The 19,843-nt window shown below is 26.4% G+C and overlaps 1 protein-coding gene across 1 annotated transcript; it reads left to right on the top strand.

Moving 5' to 3' along the window:
• Window positions 1-1,460: 1,460 nt before the first annotated feature.
• Window positions 1,461-16,757, top strand: LOC111639955 (NADH-cytochrome b5 reductase-like). The gene is made up of 7 exons (XM_023385938.1): window positions 1,461-1,554; window positions 1,719-1,911; window positions 4,487-4,629; window positions 4,775-4,862; window positions 12,041-12,145; window positions 14,589-14,792; window positions 16,501-16,757. Exons 1-7 carry the CDS (start codon window positions 1,535-1,537, stop codon window positions 16,690-16,692), a joined length of 945 nt encoding a protein of 314 aa, XP_023241706.1. The 5' UTR covers window positions 1,461-1,534; the 3' UTR covers window positions 16,693-16,757.
• The last annotated feature ends 3,086 nt before the right edge of the window (window positions 16,758-19,843 follow it).

The following is a 19,843-nucleotide window of genomic DNA, read 5'->3' on the forward strand; positions in this document are numbered from 1 at the left end:
TATCTGTAAAGTCGGAGTTTTTATAGTTTTATTTCAGAAGCCAATGCGGCTAACGTTAATAAAAGCGAGTTAATTTAGAGACACATCACAGGAAATGATTCTTATGAGTATTTCCGGTACCCAACGGTCATCGCAAAACAGAAAAAATTGAATTATAACTGTAGATCTACCAATGGAAATTTCGTTTACAAAAAAACAAGTTGTGAAATTAATATAATTATATTATTAAATCGTCTGTATTAATTGTTAATCACCGTTAGTCTATATAATGTTGTGTGTGGAATATAAAATTTATAGAGTATTTACATAATAAAAATTAGCTTGTAAAAAGTCTAGAGGGAAACGTGGGAATACAAAATATCCTGTAGAAATCTACGGGAAGTATTACAGAATAAAATATCCTGCAGAATATTTTATTCTATAAAAATTCTGTAGATTAACGCAAACCAATTGAATTTACATCTTCAAAAATATTAAAATCTTTATATAATAGATTTATTTGTAAAACGTTTAAAATAAGATTTAATAACTGATAAAACTAACAAAATCATAGAATAAAAGGTAATAAATTAATAATTTTCGCCATATCTAAGCGACAAATATACATATTAAAAATATAAAACGTGTCATGTTTGAAAGAAAGAAAGAAAGAAAAAAAACGATTTTGTAAGAGACTTTGTCATAGGCTCACAATCGAACAATACTGTATTTTGTTAAAAGTTACATAATCATCCTGACTCACGATTACGAGAGAAAATTTTTATTTAAATAGAAATAATATGGTTGAAAAATTTTCTTTACGAAAAGTTTAAAAAAAAAAAAAAATAGGCCTATTTAGTTATAAAATTTCAAATTCAAATTTTTAAATACTGTCTACGTCATTATTCCCTTTCCCCCTTGCGGTTGTTAAGATAACTTAATCAATAATTCCCCATAATATTAAAATTCTGCATAATTTGTGTTACGTAATTATTAATACTGTTACATAGATACTTTAGTTTCTTAATTAAATTTAAATTATATGCTTACCCTTCGTGATTAATTTTTGATATCTTTGTGTTTTGAAATTTTGTACATTTTACAGCCGTCGGCATCGAAATCGGAATTAATTATATTAAATTTATTCCAGTTGGATAATTACTTATTATTTTAGCTTCTTATGGAAAAAATGTTAATTTGATGCTAAGATATTATTTAAAGTAAAAATAAATTTTTAAAATTAATTATAATTAATTAATTAATCTTATTTTTGCCATTTAAAAAAAATTATTTTATTAATCGTTATAAAGTAAAATTTAAAAAAAAATCACATTAATCAAATTTAATTAATTTCGCTAATATTTTAAAATTTTATCTTTATTTAATTTTAGAAGTTACTTAATTTTATTAAAACTGGAAAAAAAAATTTTTTTTAACTTTAAAAAATTTAAAATTATTATTATAATTTTATTATNATATAAATCTTCAATTAAATTTGAAAAAATATATTAGTTGGCGCCCTCTAACGCTGTTATTTCGAACTAATTTGGAGAAAATGTCGTCTGCACCAGAAACGTAAGTCTTACGTTCAAAGTTTACAAAAGAAGTTTAAATGTCTATTTCTAACAATTATTTTAGAAATATTTGTTAATATGATTGTTATAATTCGTAGTAATTAGTTTAAATTAAAGTTTATTTATTAAAATAACTTTATATCTTATTTTTTCATATGAATTTAGCATTGATGAACAACAATTACCAGAAGATCTGATCAGGTTAAAACCCATTGAACCTTTACCATCTGACTGTTGTGGATCAGGCTGCACCCTTTGTGTATTTGACATTTATGAACAGGAATTGAAAATATGGAAGAAAGAATGCAAGAAGTATTTCCTGAAAGATAAAGCTTCGAACGAGAAAGAGTCGGATGCGGTGAGTTTTCGACTCAAGCGGTGAGGTTCAGACCCTATCAGAGACGTGGACTGTGTCTACAGGAGTAAAGAGTCAAAGGAATAAACCAATCGTCTTTTGCATTTCTGCAATTTTGAAGTCCCTCATGATGGCAAGGGGAAAAAAGGGCATTTTGTATCTTTCTTCTGGCATTGCCAAAGATGTCCTTAAATCTCCTAAGCATTTCTTTGTCAGAAGGTATCATTTTCTTCAATTCAGGGATTTTCTTTCGTGACGATCATTTATGCTGATGTTTTAGCAATTGCCCAAAGCATCGTCCAAAGAAAAAAGGGCAGTTGCCCAAAGCAATCTTTTATTGACTCGTTACTGTAGTAAGAATATTGAAATTTAAATTTGGGCAGTATCCGAGATTCTGGATTGCCAGTGTGGTACAGCATGGAACTTAATTCTTTAGTGGTTGTGTTAAAAAAAAACAAGTGAGGATGTCGGGAGGATTCCCCAAGAAATATCCAAAGTTGAAGCTACGTTGAGCCCACTAATTCAAATCTGCCTGGTTCTCTTGAAGCTATAACGTAATGCTAGAGGGAGGCGTTAGGCGTCTCCCTCTAGCATTACGTTAGAGCGGTAGGCACCTTGTAATAAATTTAATAATTATAATTTTAATTAAATAATTATTATGAGATGACACCTATCGCCTCCCTCTAGTATCAAATTGTTTGGTAATTTATTAGTATTGCAGCCATTATATAGCTCGATGGCACTAGTTGGCTGTAGTAACATATTTATTGGGTTTTCATACAGTTGTTTGTTTAAGTTATAACCTACCACCAGACTCACAAAACTGGAAAAAAATTTCATGGGATTTTAAGAAATGGTTCCAGACTGTTTTGTCCAGAACTGTTTCTCAAAACAATGCTAAAGTTCAACTGTTTTTAATTTTACTTACTAGAGATGGTTAAAAGTTCATAAAATGCAAGGAATGTCATTGCAACAACTAGCCTACTTCAAGAGTGCAATCTGTTAAGCTTATTGAATGTTTATAAGCCGATTTTGGAGGCTGTATCTTGTGAAGGATGTGGACGATAGACAGTTGTCTGTTTTTTTGACATTTTTACTCCTGTGGGCATGGTCTATGGCTATAATAAGGTCCTGACTGCCTCCTTCAAAGCTGAAATTTTAACCAGTTTTAAGTGTTATATTAAGAAGCCTCTGAAAGAATGAAAATGCAAATTGTCAGATGAATCATCCAACAGCTTTGTTTTCTTAAACATTGGCAATTTGTGACAGTAATAAGGTGAACAAGGTATGCATTGCATTCAGACACTGTTTTAACAATTAAAAATGTAAAGGTGTTCTGCAGGATATCATTTGAAAATTTGTGTTGAGGTGCCATTGTTAGCAATGCTGGGCCTGACAATAATTAATACTATGTGGACGGTGCTGTATAGAGAGATTGTGGGGCAGACTGAGCATCTAAATCTCCTAAGATGACATTCTTGGTTTATCACATTTCCTTTATGAACTTAAAATTATATAATTGATCTTGTAGACTTCATAATTAAAATTTTTAATTTGTGCACTTTTCAGAAAAATTGAAATTTATAAATAATTTAGAACTGTTAATATATGCACACATTAAAAAATGTCATCAAAGTAAAGTTACTGATTATTTTACATAATTTGTTGCAATTTCTGTTTTATTGTATTTTTTACCTTACTTTTTTGTTGTTTTATGACAGTTCAATTTTCTTTTTATTTCAGATGTGCAATTTTTGTGGGTGTAATCATCAGCCATTTTAACTCTATATTATATATATAAAAAAAGTTGGTTTGTCTTTAAGAAAAAAAAATTACACAGTTCTCTGCACTTCATGTTGAATTACGTACATTTATGTAAATTCCAAAAAGTTGTGCATTTTATGCATTTTTGTATTTTTGTTTTCTTAATTTCCAAATAATCTCCGTATAATTCATTAATTAATATTTAGGTTCACAAAGCCATTATGTCTTTTTACACATTTTATACAAAATGACATCCCTATTAATAACATAATAGCAATAATTGACAAATTAGCTTTAATAAAATAATAGTTTTTTCGTAATTTTATAAAATTATTCAAATTTAAATATAAAATATTTTTATAATTTGAAATTGATTGTGCAATATTTGGAAAGATTCAAATTTTAAAGTACAAGTAAGGAATACTAAAATATTATTATGAATTAGCATTTTCATACTTTTAGAAGTGAATATAATGCATTTCTATAAATGATGATAAAACAATAATCTTGAATAGGCCTACAGTTTGGTTTTTTTAACTCTTTACACCCTGTGGATACTAAAAGGGCCTCTTTTAGCAAGCCCATTATGGGTTCAGCTGTAACTTTAATTTTACTAGAATGCATTCAGCTAAAATACCTTGAAATATCATTATACTATAATTTAAATAACTACAAAATTATTTAGCTATTGTTTTCTAATACTTTTAAAAATCTATAAGAAATCTTTTTAATAATAATAATTGTAGAAAAAAAATATATTTTAAAGTTATTTAATTTTAATAAATTACATTATTATTATTTTTTCTTTTATTAGGAAAATGTGATATGTCAAGAAGAATATTCTAAATTTACTTTAAAAAATATCATAAAGGAAACAGTTAACAGCAGTATTTATCGTTTTAATATATCAAATAATAGAAAATTAGGAATAAAAATGGGTCAGCATTTGATTTTAAGGTATTGTAAATTTGTATAATTTCTATTTTAAATGCTCATTTAATAAATATTAAAAAAAAATATTTTATTCAACTTTGTTTAAAAGATAATTTTAAAATGTTTTACCACAATAATTAATAAATAGTTTTTAAATAAATAATTCTAGAGACTCATTTAATAATGAATGGATTACAAGACAATATACTCCAATTAGTCCTGTTGACACAGAAGGTCATTTTGATGTACTTATTAAGGTTAGTAGGTATTTTTTGTTATTTTGTAGAAAAATTTCAAGTATTTACATTAATTAATGTTATATTAGTAGTTAGTTTGTTTAACATTTTGAAATAATGTTTGATATATATCAGTCTAAAAGATTTTTATTATTCTATCATATTTTGATAGATTACTATATGTCTGTACTTTCTATTTTTCTGTCATATGTCTTTTTTTTTTTATTAGTATGCATATAAATTCTGATACTTCGGTCAGTTTAAAAATAGGATGTGACTATTTATACATACTGACTTTATGTTCTTACCTTCTGGTCGGATACTGACTGTATGCGCTGTTATTACGATTAATATTTTGATGATAACTACATAATTATAAATAATTATAGTTTTATTTATTAAAGTTCAGTTACAATGTTGTTCAAACTAGTCAATAAACTATGAAGTATCATTAAATCAATGAAATATAGGTAATGAAATTTAAAGTAGATTGGTAGATATACCAATAAAGAAAAATAAATATATTATTTTTTATTCTGTATTAATTTTTTTTTTTTTTTGTAAAATGTGGTCTGCTAAGTCTTTCTCTTCAGACATTCTTTGGATTTAATTTTAGTTTTGAATTTTAAGTTTTTATTTGATTGATTTGAACAGAGCTCGTTATTAGACCTAATTTGTTCTTCAAGTTCTTTTGGTTCAATTGTACTAAGCCCACACTACTCTTGTGTTCAAAAAGAGAAATTCTATTTCTTGCATTGCTTTCTATTATTTTTAATTCCTCTACATATTTATTGAAGGTTTGCATTCCATAATTAGACAAATATCTGCAATATTTTTAGTTATTGCCAGTGCCATATTAAATTTTTCCAAATCCGATAATATTTTGTTGGGACAATCAATCATCAGTAAAAGTTTCATCTTCAATATGATCATTGATGTCTACATTTACATCATCTGTATCCATACTCAGTTCATTTTCAATTGAAATAATATATCTTGCATGAAAGCAAGCTTTTGAAAATATGTCCAAATTATTATATTTTCTTATCATAAGAATATGATGACATAGTGCACTGAAAGAATTCCAATATGAACAAGAACATGCTTCCACCGATGTATTATAAAATTTTGATATTTTGCTATCAAGATTTTCCTCAGTGTCATTATTTTTAATTCTCATTTCTCAATAATCAATATCATAATTAGGATATCAATAATCAAAATTTAGGATATCCTAAATTATAAATAACATTAAAACTGTCATCTTTATGTAATGGCTTTAAAAGGATTAAATAGCCAATTGCATATACATACTATATGTATAAATAGCCACTTTGTTAAAAATATATATTTTTCAACTTTGACAAGTTATTGATATATCTTAACAATAGTACATGTTTTGGTATTTTTGAAACTGTGCCAGTAATTTTTAGTAATTCAAACACAAATTATTTATTGTATTTATTCAGACACTTGGCAAATCTCATCATTAAATTTTATTCAGTTGATAAGTGTTCATCTCATTTGTACACGTTTCAGGCATTCCTTGCCCCTCTTCAGCTAACTTTTAGATTACAGATTATTGAAAGTTAAAACCATAAAATTCCTTTGTCTATTTTACTTGTCATCCATTAAATTACAAATTTTTGTATGGTTTGAACAATACAATAGACAACTAGACAAAGGAATTTAGTTAAAATAGACAAAGGAATTTTATGGTTTTAACTTTCAATAATGTGTTATCTAAAAGTTGGCTGAAGAGAGGCAAGGAATGCCCAAAATGTGTACAAATGAGATGAACACATATCAACTGAATAAAATTTAATGATGAGATTTGCCAAATGTCTGAATAAATACAATAAATAATTTGTGTTTGAATTACTAATAGTACATGTTATTACTGTGATATTTTACAATTGTAACATGAATGGAAATAGAAAAAAGTTTTATCAAATACATGGTTTGAAAAATGCAATAGTCTGGCAGTCAAATACTACCAGAAAATTGTAATTGACTACCAAAAACTTACAAGTGGTAGCCAACAGACTATAGCTGTTGGTCAAAAACTGTTATCCAAATTACTCATACTTATGTGTATCCATTTAAGGAAATAAAGTCTTTAAAGAAAGGTGGTTATTTAATTAAAATTACTGCAATTTTATAAGTTATTACTTTAATGTATAAAAACTCTTCCTAATTATAAGCATTATGATTATAAATTTAAAAGTATGAAGCTGAAATATTGGTTTCAGTTTTCATACTTTAATTTCTAGAATAGTTCATTTTCATTCATATAGAAATTGAGGGTATGAAGGAGAATTGAGGTGTGTTTTAAAGAGATTTATAATGTATACTACTATTTTAGAAATGTACTTTTAAAAATTACACAATAAAAATAACAACAAATACGTCACACTAACTTTGTATAGCTTTGCAGTTACTACTTAGAACATATCAAAAATGTTTTCAACCCATTTCTAGGGTCGTCTTCAGGTGTTCTATAAATTTTTCTGGTGTGATTCCAATTTTTAATCATTCAGGTCTCGTAATGGTTCTATCTTCAGAATTTATTTTTTTAAATTTTAAAATTTTTAAAAAACATACCTTCAAGCCTTCGTACATTTAATAAGTACACCTGAAAGATGTGATAGTTTTTAAAAAGTCATGAGTTTTGTTTTCCAATTATTTAAAGAACAAGTTCAGCCAACATGTTATAATCTATATCTATAATGAAAAACTGTAAAAAGTAGTAAAAACTATTCATTTGACCAAAAGCATTAGTAATAAAAATATGTAAGCCAAAGCCACCCCTGTATATGCAAGTATATTTTGTAATTATCAGTTCAATTAATAAGTTCTAAATAACACCCAGTTAGAAAATATATTACAGAACATAAAATTATTTTTAATGACTGACTTAAAATTTAATTTTGATCATATCTGTTTGGTGAATACGAAAACAAAGTATATATTTTAGTTAATTATGCATGCATCAAATTTAAATTTGGTTTTATTTCATTTTATTTAAAATGATTAATTAACAATATACTTTTCATATCAATAGTTTATTACAATAAATTATTTATATTGTGTGTTTCAGATGTTACTTGCAGTTAGCTATTTTTAATAGTCATATCAAATTCACTTCTATGAAAATATTCTCAAGAAAAATGTATAGAAATTGTCAAAAAGAATAAAATAGTGGATGAATTAATGTATATATATATATAAGTAAGCAGTTTATGAAATTCTTATAGATTCTAAATCTTAAAATAAAATAAATTCTCAAATTAAAGTAATTTATACTTAAAATTATTTAAAAATTAAATGAAAGAGCACAAGTAATATTTCATATTTGAAGTTAGTACAATATATCCTTTTTTTTTATTTGATATCTATTTCCCATACAATTAACAATTATTTAATTATTAGATTATTTGTAGAATTTAAGATTACAGTAACATATACTGTATATATGACATTATATATGAAACACTGAAAATGTAACAGATGTTTTCAATATTTTTCATAAATATTGTAATCATTTATCAGCATTGATTATTAGCAAATTACTGTGTCTACTGTGTCTGAGAAATTTATTATACAGTTTGGACAAGCTGGAAGAATGAAGATCAAAAACATGATCTTCTGATTTAAAATTCCATAAAGCATTCACAATAACCCAAAAGTTTCTATAAATAATAATATCTGATGTCTGTTTGCAGGTAACTCAACCAAATCTGTGCATTTGACATAGTAAAGTGAAATCTTTCATCATGATATTTAACCAATAGTTCTTTGTAAATTATTAGTTTATATGACTTCTTGTTAAAACATGCTTTTTGTTGTTTTAAATTTCACAATTAGCATTATAATATATATTTAATGACTATTTATGATTTAATGTCTTAATTAAAATATAAGTAAAACTCAGATCAATTAATAATGACTAAACATTCTATTCACATTTAGATGATCGTTTTAGTTTAATATAACTAGCAGTAATAAAATTATGTGAATTTTACAAAGTTTTAAAATATTAATTACAAATCAATTAATAACTTTTGAATGAAACATATAAATTTTAATGAAGAAAATTAAAATATTTCATTTTCTTCATTAAAATTTATATGTTTCATTCAAAAGTTATTAATTGATTTGTAATTAATATTTTAAAATGATAATTATTTCAGTTAACACATTTTCTAAGCTGATGTGATATATTATTTCTATTTACCAAGTAATAATAGTAATTATTATTATAGGAAAAATTAAAAAATATTGAATTAATCATTTGTAAGAATTAGTGTTATTATTTCTTTGAACACTTTAACATACGAGTAATTGCATTAGGATGCATATTATCTTTAAAAATTTCTGTAGATTAATGATCTTTTTATCTTCTTACATACTTATTATCTTAATACAAGAGCTTTCTGAAATATTTGTAAATACCATGTTACTTCAAATTTAAGACATACCTTGAGAATATTTGAGTATAAGTTTGAGAATGTATGAAGAAAAGTCCATTTTAAATATGAAGCAATACAGAATTTACAAAGTACTCTATTGTGTTGTTATATTACTAATTTCCTATTCTTTCAAAACCTTTCTACATGATAATATAAGACTATTACCTCCTAATCAATTTTTTTCCTGTTAAGGAATAATTTTACTTGAATATCAACTGAGCATAGGATTTTATGACTAATTATATACATATAATTTTGGTGATACTAGTTTAAGAAATTCTATGGTTAATATAATGAAAGCAAAATAGAAATTTATGTACTTTTGTCCCTTTTCTTTATACCTTAATGAATTTAATCAAATATGACAACAACAATTTTACATTAGTTATTATACAGCTATTATTTTTATTCTTTAAATCATTGTATTAACAGTAGTTTTAAGAATGAAAACATTTATTATTGTAGTTACATTTTAATATGATTTATCTCATATTGAAGTTAAATGATAAAAGGTAACAGAAACAAATCATTTTAAACCTTATTTTATGAACTACAGTATATGAAAAGTAGTGTATTCACTTGCAGGATAATTTTTCAGATAATCAAGGTTCTACTGTATTGGAAAAAACCTGATGTACAGTACAGTACATATAAATTTAAAGAATAGAATCGTAACAGTCAGAAAGTTAATTTATTATTTTCAAAAACAGAAATTTTATGATTTTATATTTTTCATAAAAGTTTACATAGTTTGGCACTGATTGATAGCCAAAGTCTTATATTTTATTTATTTATATTTCTGAAGCAGACAATTAACAAATTCATAAACTTATTGTTTTTTTTATTAACTTTTACCTCTTTAGGTAGAAATTTGGTACAGCTGCAATTTAGTTCTAATTATTCAATCTTTGAGTGGTTTATTTTTTCATGCTTTTATTAAGTGTGAAAAAGTAAACCACTCAAATATCCCACTTATTTCTGTTTTTGAAAATATTTTGCAACCTCTTTGGGGTTGCAATCCATAATTTTCATATCACTGATGTAGAACATAATTAAAATACAATATAGTTTATCATTGTAGAATGTAAAAAGAATTTCTTATCCGCAAGTTTCCAGAGAAGGTTTATGTATTTTCCCAAACTGTATTGCCACCGCTGTGCCGCCATTAAGATAATGCAAGAATTATGGAACTGCAGAACTATAGAATTGAGAATATAATTGATTTCGAAATTACTAATAAAAATTCATTCATATTGCTCACTTTGTTAGTAATTGTAAGGGTTTTTTATATTTAAATTATAAAGAGAGTATTTTCAATCATTCTTACACAAGTTTAAACTTTTTCTAACAAAGAAAAAAAGCATACAAGAAATGCTTAATTATGGGAGTCTTGACTCATAATTATTTTTCAAGGGTAAAGTAGATGAAATTTTAATTAATTAATTGTCACAAAACACTTGTCCTTAAGACAAATGTAGAGCCACCACATACCTTATCTGCAAGTAATTATTCTATATGGATTTGTGTCTTATGATGACAAAGTTATTTATTTAGCTGGATGTAACATGCATGACTGGTTACCCATTCTCTTATTAAATTTTCATCACGTAGAAATTAAAATGGATGTAACTGGAATGGTTGAATACATGAATAATCTCAATGTATCATGTTTTCGTGTATATCGCATACAGCTTATAAAGAACACACTGGCCGTTATGGCAGTCAATCATTGCACAATATCTATCTGAACTGGTTTTATAAGACATGTCACCAATGAAAAACTAAAAATTGCAGTCATACACTAACAACTAGCAGTATCTTAATGGCTGCTAAGAGACACACCCTCATGTGGCAAAATTCAAAAAAACATTCTGGAAATTTGTGGATAGAACATAACTTTAACAATTCATTTGGTATTTATATATGGGTGTCTGAGAAAGATCATTATTACCCATAGTCATAACACAAAAATGAATTGGTCTATTGAATATGGTTTGCAGTAAATGAAAAAATAACTCAAAGTTTTTTAGTGCTATTGACTTGCAGAATTAGAAATGGTGACAATACAGAAAAAGCACAATGTTTTTTTTTTTTTTTTTTTTTTGTTTCAACCAAACATAATACACAATGTCTTTATCACATTTCCATGTTTCTTTGACCTGACCAGATTTCTACATTGAGCATTTGTGGGACCAGATTGTATGCCAGCTTCAGCCATCTAAGAGTATTGGAATGATGCTGCAACATCTGTGGCAAATATGATGCAGAATAGCATAGTGTATCTTAACTATCTAACCACATGTATCCAATCAAAGGAGTTTGTGCAAGGTACTAAACATTCCTTTAAACTATATCATCATTCCACAGAAAATCGCTTTGCTATATTATCATCACACTAATGAAGTTTCATTCATTTCCAATACCTCATTCTTGGTGCATATCTCTTTGCATTAAAATTTATAAACTTTATTAAATTTATAAGCTTTATTTCTAATTAAAATTCCTTTTACATAATCATTATGTAATAATACAATAATAAATGAATTGTTTTCTGAATTATTATTAATCAATATACTTTTCTTATTTATACATGTTTTAATTATCTATAACCTAAATAAATTTATTTTTGTAATAAGTTTCAGAAATGAGAATTTCTAAATAGCTTCTATAATATATATATGTTTTATTTATCATTGCATTAAAATATGCCATAATTATTATTTTTAGTTGTACGAACATGGAAAAATGTCCAAATGTATTCATCAATGGAAAATTAATGACAAAATCAGTTGGCGTGGACCATTTGGAGATTTTCAATACAAACCAAATTCTGTAAGTTAAAAGTTTATTTTTTATAGTGATAAAAGTAGCAATCTATACAAAATATAAATTATCATTGATTTTAGAAATTGAAAAAATTTCTAAAAGAAAATTTTTATTTTTACATCTTTTCAATAAGAACTTTAGAATACACTTACAGTATATTTAGTCTGCTGATGATTAATTTTCTATAAAATTATCACCACTTTGAGAACATTTATAATGGAAAGCAATGTAATTATTAGGTAAAAAATTGAAATTATGTCCATTTTATAAATAACTGATTATAGTTATACTGTATATAAATTTGAACAAACCCTGGTTTTTAATTTGCTGGGGTTATAATCTGTATAAGTCTGAGATCAATTGCCAAAAATAAACTTTAATTAGATAAGTACATTTTTGGATCAAGAAAGCAAAATCTAATAATAATTTCACTAAAAAATCATATTCATTGTAAAAATTTGTAACTGTTTTCAATGTGCTCAAAAACTACATCTCAGAGACTTCCAAATCTTTGAAATGATATATACTTTTTCAGTGAGACTAGGTTCACTGCATTATATTACTTTCACAAAAGTACAGGCATACCTCGACTTACGTCGTTTCGAGTTATGTCGTTCCCGATTATACATCGCTTGTTAAAAAAGTATATGGAAAAATAAAAATCAAGTTTAAGTCATTTTATTCGACTTTACGTCTGTCCGCCACAAATATTGAAGTCGTAATATCACTAGAAAAACGAATTTAAAGCACATAGAATCATATTAAAATATATACAAGTATGTACTGTATTTACAGTACATGCATTCATAAATTTAGATTTTTTTCTGTACTATATTAAAAACTAAAATTTATTTGTTTGTAAGCTTAAAATAGATTTTTATTAACCATATATTATTAAAAATGCATTAATAAATAAAATACAGAACCGGGAATGGTAATTTACGGTTTAGCCTAGTGACAAGTAGATTTGGAGACAAGTAAATTCGACTTACGTCGTTCTCCTGGAACCAATTACCAATGTAAGGCGAGGTGTACCTGTATAGTATAATAAGATTTGCATCACACTATGAGAACATTATGTCATCGTATTTTGTCTGTCATCTATATATATAACCCATTCAACGGGTATCTATCTATCCGTCCCATAACCGTTTGATAACAGACACTAGAGGCATCCCTATCGTGTGTCATATTTCAAACATTCAAATTAACAGTTTTAATTCTTATTTAAATTAACAATATAAATTTTTATTATTCATTTGGACAATAAATTATTATTTGGTCAATATAACAATATAAATAATTCAGTATATTTGTAATAGTAATTTATTATTTCAGGAGCTTATATCTCTCGAAGGGTCACGAGTAGGGATATGGTTCCTTTTACTTTATTGTCAGTACAGGGGTCTACGGTTTGGAGGATCACCACCTCTTCATTCAGAGGGTAAATCTTACCATTCGGACTTTAACAGAGTTGTAGAGCATATTGATAGGAACAAAAAAGTCAAAGGAACCGTGCCTCATGGAAATTTGTAAAGAACGCTCACTAGGAGGCGTCCTGAGCTACTAGTATAAAATAAGTACATCACACACTACTTTCTAGAAGAGATGTATTTGGATACTGCACATCCAATATTTAAAAAAATCAAAACTCTGGTTTTATTGTAATTGATGTTATTTTCTGAACAAAGAATTTAATAATATAATATCCTTTTTTCGTTTAAAAAATATTTCAAAGTCTGTACATTTCTATCTCTATATAAACCACTGTTTATTGGTGGAAGGGGTGTTTCTACAGCAACCATGTTTGAATTCAAATTTTTCTTGCACTAATCAACTGAAACTCTTACATTTGTAATAAGATTTAATTCGTTTATATTTAAAAAAAAATTAATTCTAATGCTAAGCAAATTAAAACTCAAAAATATTATGTATGCTTTAATGAATATCCAGCAGATTTTGACAATGCTCCAAATTTTACAGTAGTCTACTGCCTAAGCCAAGTTTGTATATTTATATTTTATGAAAGAAAAATTTATTTATTTACATATTTTCCATCACAAGTATACCAGTTTTGCCAGATGTTACATGCTGAGTTTGAATTACATTGATGCAACAGCAAGAATTTAAAAGTTTGTATTTCATATTTGGATCAAAGACAGGAAAATTAAGAGAGAATTTATAAAAACTGTATAATAAGTTAAATCTTGCATAGTTTTAAGTAAAAATGAATTTTTTTTTCATTTTTTGTTACAGCTTGTAGTATACTGATTGCTTTTTAATTATCACTAATTAAATTTTCCATCTAAATACTTTCAGGAGAATTTTAATGTTTTTTGTTAAAGATTGAGTTATAATTGCATTCAATAAGATAATTCTTTTTAATTGCAGTAGTGTATTTTAAATCTAAGAAAAATTTACATTATATATTTTTATTTTTTTTATGTAGTTTTCACAAATAATAATGCTTGTAGCTGGAAGTGGTATTACTCCAGTGGTCGAAGTAATTCGACAGATTCTTGATAATGAGGATGACGAAACGTTTCTGTGTCTCTTTTATGCATGTAGATACTATGATGATATAATGTTGAAAACCAAGTTAAAATCCTGGGAAAGTTATTGGAATTTTACAGTAGTCTACTGCCTAAGCCAAGTTTGTATATTTTATAATTTATGAAAGAAAAATTTATTTATTTACATACCAATCCTATTTTAAAACTAGAGATACTCAAATAAATAATAGCTTTGCACAGCAAAAAGATATTGGAAACTAATGTTTTCAGTCTAATTTATCAGGAATCTTCATTAATGGAATACAGAATTTGAAATGCTTAAACATGGCAAGCAAATTTAAATACAATTAACAAAATAATAATAAATACATATTAAGGTGACAAACAGATAAAGCATTAGAAAATTTGTATGCTAGTTACATGTTAATGAAGGTGTATTTCCAAGAAGTGGTGAGTATATCTGCATCTTTAGCATTTAGACATTCCCCTGGTGGTTTTCTGCTTGGATATTTCCATTTGCTCTGTTAGTAAGGCTTGGAACAGCAAAGAAATAGTTTTGATAACTCTGGCTTTGTTCCACTAAAGTTTGGATTGGTCTTGGTTAGCAAAACATGTTGAGGCTATATTGTGTGCAACATTACGCAGTGAAAAAAAATATTTGAATCTAAAAATGATGTTCATTTGATTAGTATTTCAAACATTGTAATAGTTGACTAGTTTGCATGAAATAGAGATTACAGCAATTCACTTAAATATTATGTCAGTCAAACATCTATTTTCTATTACACCAGTTGTCGAACAAGCTACTTGGCAAGAGCTGGCTACAGATTAGAGAGACAGACTGTTGACAGCTTGACCCATCAAAGATGTGACTACCAATTCATAAGTTAGTGGTGCCGAGATCGCCTTGCATCATTAGACATCTTGACACAAATCATCGACAACATTGTTATTTAAATTAGATTTCAATGCACTTGTGGGAAAGATACCACTTCCATTTTTCAGTATGTGCCACAATTGAATTTAAATCAAATTAATCAATATAAACTGTGTTAACTGACTATTCACATAATATAAATAGCATCCAAGAATTCATGTTTAAAGGTGAAAATTATACGTAATATTAAACTGCATTTGTAGGCATGAAATACAGTTAAAAGGTAAAAAAAAAAAAAAAATGTTTTATTTTAGGGGTCAGGAACACATTAATTCATTTTATATTGTTTATTATTGGAAAATTTGTTTTGGTTTTAGAACAATTTTTAGGAACAAGTTCAAAAACTGAGGGTTTGACTGTACTTGTTGATCAGTTGCACTAGCTAGGAAAAATATTGAAGAAAAACTAGATGAAATTGGGACACTCCAAGTTTGGAGTCAGCTTTTATTACTTCAACAATTTCAGCATTTTGTAACCAGAAGCTCATCCAGAGTGCTAGACTCATGTTAAGATTTAAATCCCCGTGTTTGCATTTCAGACTTTACTGCAGTGTTATCTTTTTCAAATTCATATAACATTACATGTCTTAAATGTTCTTCCAAGAAGCTCATTTTGATACACACTAATAATTTAAGTTTTTGATTATTAATTTAAAAAATTAGCACTTGTATAATAAATCAATCAGCTCATGCTACAGCATGAAAACAATGTTTAGAAAATACTTATGACTTATGATTTTAAGATAACTATGAAATTGTTAACTATAAACTTTTAATTCTAGTGAATGTTTGTTAACATTCCAATCACAAGATTAAAGAAATTTCCTTTATTAGCATTGTAAACTTATCTTTTATAAATCTTTTTGCTTCATTAACTTTGAAAATTCAAAAACTATTATCCCAATATTTCAGGAAAGTGATAAAACTAAGAAGAAATACGGTGATAAAATCCACTACGGCAGGATCCACAAAGATTTAATATTGAAGGAAATGAAATTCAAAGTAAAAGACATTTTCGTTCTCATCTGTGGATCTTTCTCATTTAATAATGACATGAAAAACATAATAAATCAGTTAAGGATTCAAAATCATTTTATATTTTAAAAATAACTGTCTGAAATTGTATAAAGAATACCAGTATGTAAATATTTTTTTATACTCTTTTATAATATAACATTAATTATAGATGGGCAATTATTATTATTTCTTGCTCATCTGTAATTAAACAAAATATTCTGTTATAATAAAGAATGTAATTATAACTTAAAAATCTATAATAATTTTTGAGTGGTTTGCAGTCGTAATACAAAACAATAATGCCACAGAAAAATATATTTCTACATTCCAATTTAAACTTAACCACTTTTCAGTTTAGATAAAGTTAATTTATAACAATAACTTTATCTAATGTCTTGTATAAATGTAAATAGTTGATTTTTTTTTAATCGCTTGATCACTAAATTTAAAAAATAATCAACTTCTTTTGATTCTTTTAGACTCCCAAAATCAATTCATCAATTCAAAAACCAGATTAATGATTTGAATTGGTGAAAAGAATCATTTTGTCCATCACTAATTTTAACTCTCTCCAAATCCTTCACATCTTCAGCTTGAGGTGTTAATAAACTAATCTAAAAATAAAAAATTATGCAATTCCAAATCATATATTTGTTTGTATAAAATACAGTCAACACCCTTAATTGTCAAATTTTGACAATTAAGGGTGTTGAGTAAATTTCTGGGAGTGGCACCTACATTTAAATCTCTGAAAATATATTACCTCACTGTACTAAGTAAATAAACATTATTTAATTTTGCATGTGCAAGAGTTGACATTTGTTAAACTAGGTATTATGTTATGACAATGGTTGGAAGACTGAGGACAAGTCATCCAGGTCTTTCTGTCCAACAACAAAGTAAAAGATAGAAGCAGATATGACCGAAGACCCGGTTTGGCAACTGGCAACAATGGCCGATTGTTGACCATCTAAAGTCCCCTGTATCTCAAGTCTCTCTCATCTGGTGGTTATATTCTGGAATATCCTAAGTTTTGGGGGAAAGTTTTCTTTCCTCTACTGGTGATTCAGTTCTTGATAAGTTAATACGTCAGTACAAAACATGTCATCAACATTTTGATGTGTCTTGTACTGATACAGCATTCTTCTTGTTACAGATGTTCTGGTTGAGTTCCTTTTTAGAATTTTTGTTTGATTAATAAAATTTAAAGTCAAAAGTAAATTATATAATAGGCAAATATTTCAGATCCCCACAATAAAGATAATTTAAATGGTACGATTTATCATTTTTCTACTTTCATTTTAATTGGAAACAATGATTAACTTGTGGCAACAAAAAGGTTAAGTTTTCTTCAAGTTTATTAATATATTAAGGGGTAGATTTAATGAATTCTATAATCCATTACAAAAGAAAAATTTAAGAAACTCTTTTTCGAAGCCAGTTTTATGACTTAATAAGAAAATTGGTAGTTTTTTTATTTAACAGTTCAATCTAAAATGACTAAAACAGTAAATTAAAAACAAGATGTTTTTGTTTTTAAATTACAAATTAAACTAATTATAGATTAAAGTGTTCAATATTCATTTTTTAGATCAGTTTACTCATTTGATTGTTTTCATGTTTTACACATACAATCTTTTAGATGAACATTACAATTAAATATTTATTGCTTTATTTAACTGCTTTTCAGTGTATGCATAAAATAAATTTCAAAATATTATCAGCAAGATATTCTAAAATTACATCTGTAAATTAAACAATTTAAATATATAATAAAACTTCTCTGTTACTGTTTTGATATAATGTGCTTTTCAATAATGNAATATTATATCTGTGAGACTTAATACAATACAAGAATTTTAGATTTGATCAAAAGGTTTTAACTGCATCTGTACATGAAGGCCTACTGTATATGTCTTACATTTGCCACATTAAATTTAAATATATAATAAAATCTCTGTTACTGTTTTGATATAATGTGCTTTTCAATAATGATTAATAAAACAGTAATTTTTCGAAGTCTGTCAATTGATTATGCAATAATTCAGGAATTATCAAAATATACACAGACATTTCAGAAGAAAATTATTTTAGACAGTGCTAAAATATTTTATCACTTGAAAAAAGAATTTGAAAATGTTATTATTAAAGAGAGAACAATAAAATCAGAAAATTTACTTATTCAGCCAGCTTTTGAAATGCAGCAAACCATTGGTTTTCAGAGGATTAAAAGATAATTTATTTTTATAAGTCATAGTAGGTGATCTACTTACAAACAGGTTAGGTTCCCAAGGATTGTCATAGGTCAAAATACTAAAATTAAATGGTTATTCCATGTATATTTGTACATGGAATAACCACTTATTATTTAGCTTTCAATGTACAATAGAATACATTGTTTACCTGCTCGATATTGCTTAGCAGTGTTTTATAATAATCAGTTTAGTTTCCATGGTTTTAGAGCCATGCTTTTTGCACTTCACTGCTATATTTACTATTGTTTTGGATGCATTTCTGAAGCACTATCATAAAAGTTTATAAAAATTGCAAACGATAACAAAAAATGCCATTATTCCAATGTTACTGACTTCCACACCACCTCATAAGTGGCAATGGAAATAAGATTAATTTATTACTGGCCAAAGACTGATTTCGACACCACTCTGAGCAGCATGAGAACTTCTAAAATCTGTCTAAAATTAAATTTTAGAAGTACAGTCTAAACAATTTGTTCCAGGGAGATAAATAGGGGAGCACCTGTAGTCTTATTCCTAATCCAAAAGAATTTAAAGTAGAATGCATTTTTATATTTTGAGTACTGACAAAATCTCTTTTTTACAAGTAACAATCTTGCTGTTCTGGTGATCAAATGTATTACACATCATTTCTAGTTATTGAGATTAATTGCTAAAAGTGTGAGTCAAACTTAATTAAAGATGTTTGTGATCATTAGTTTTTAATGGGAATTATAATTTGGGGAATGCTACATAGTGTGGTGTTGCACATTAATGTAAATAAAAAAAGTTACTGAAATAAATCAAATCTCTTGATGAATCAGGATTCATCAATATATGATTTTATATTGTGAACATAATCCACATCTCTGCTCGATGGTTACTTTTTAATTTTTATTAACATTTTTTAAATAAAAATATAGAAGTTTAATCTACTTAAAAATTAGAATTCTACATTTAAAAATATAAAACAGATTTTCAATTCTGCACATTTGTTTGCTTTC

The sequence above is a fragment of the Centruroides sculpturatus genome, unplaced genomic scaffold (genome assembly GCF_000671375.1).
Source record: "Centruroides sculpturatus isolate CEXI.00-Female unplaced genomic scaffold, Cexi_2.0 scaffold147, whole genome shotgun sequence".
Classification (NCBI taxonomy): domain Eukaryota; kingdom Metazoa; phylum Arthropoda; class Arachnida; order Scorpiones; family Buthidae; genus Centruroides; species Centruroides sculpturatus.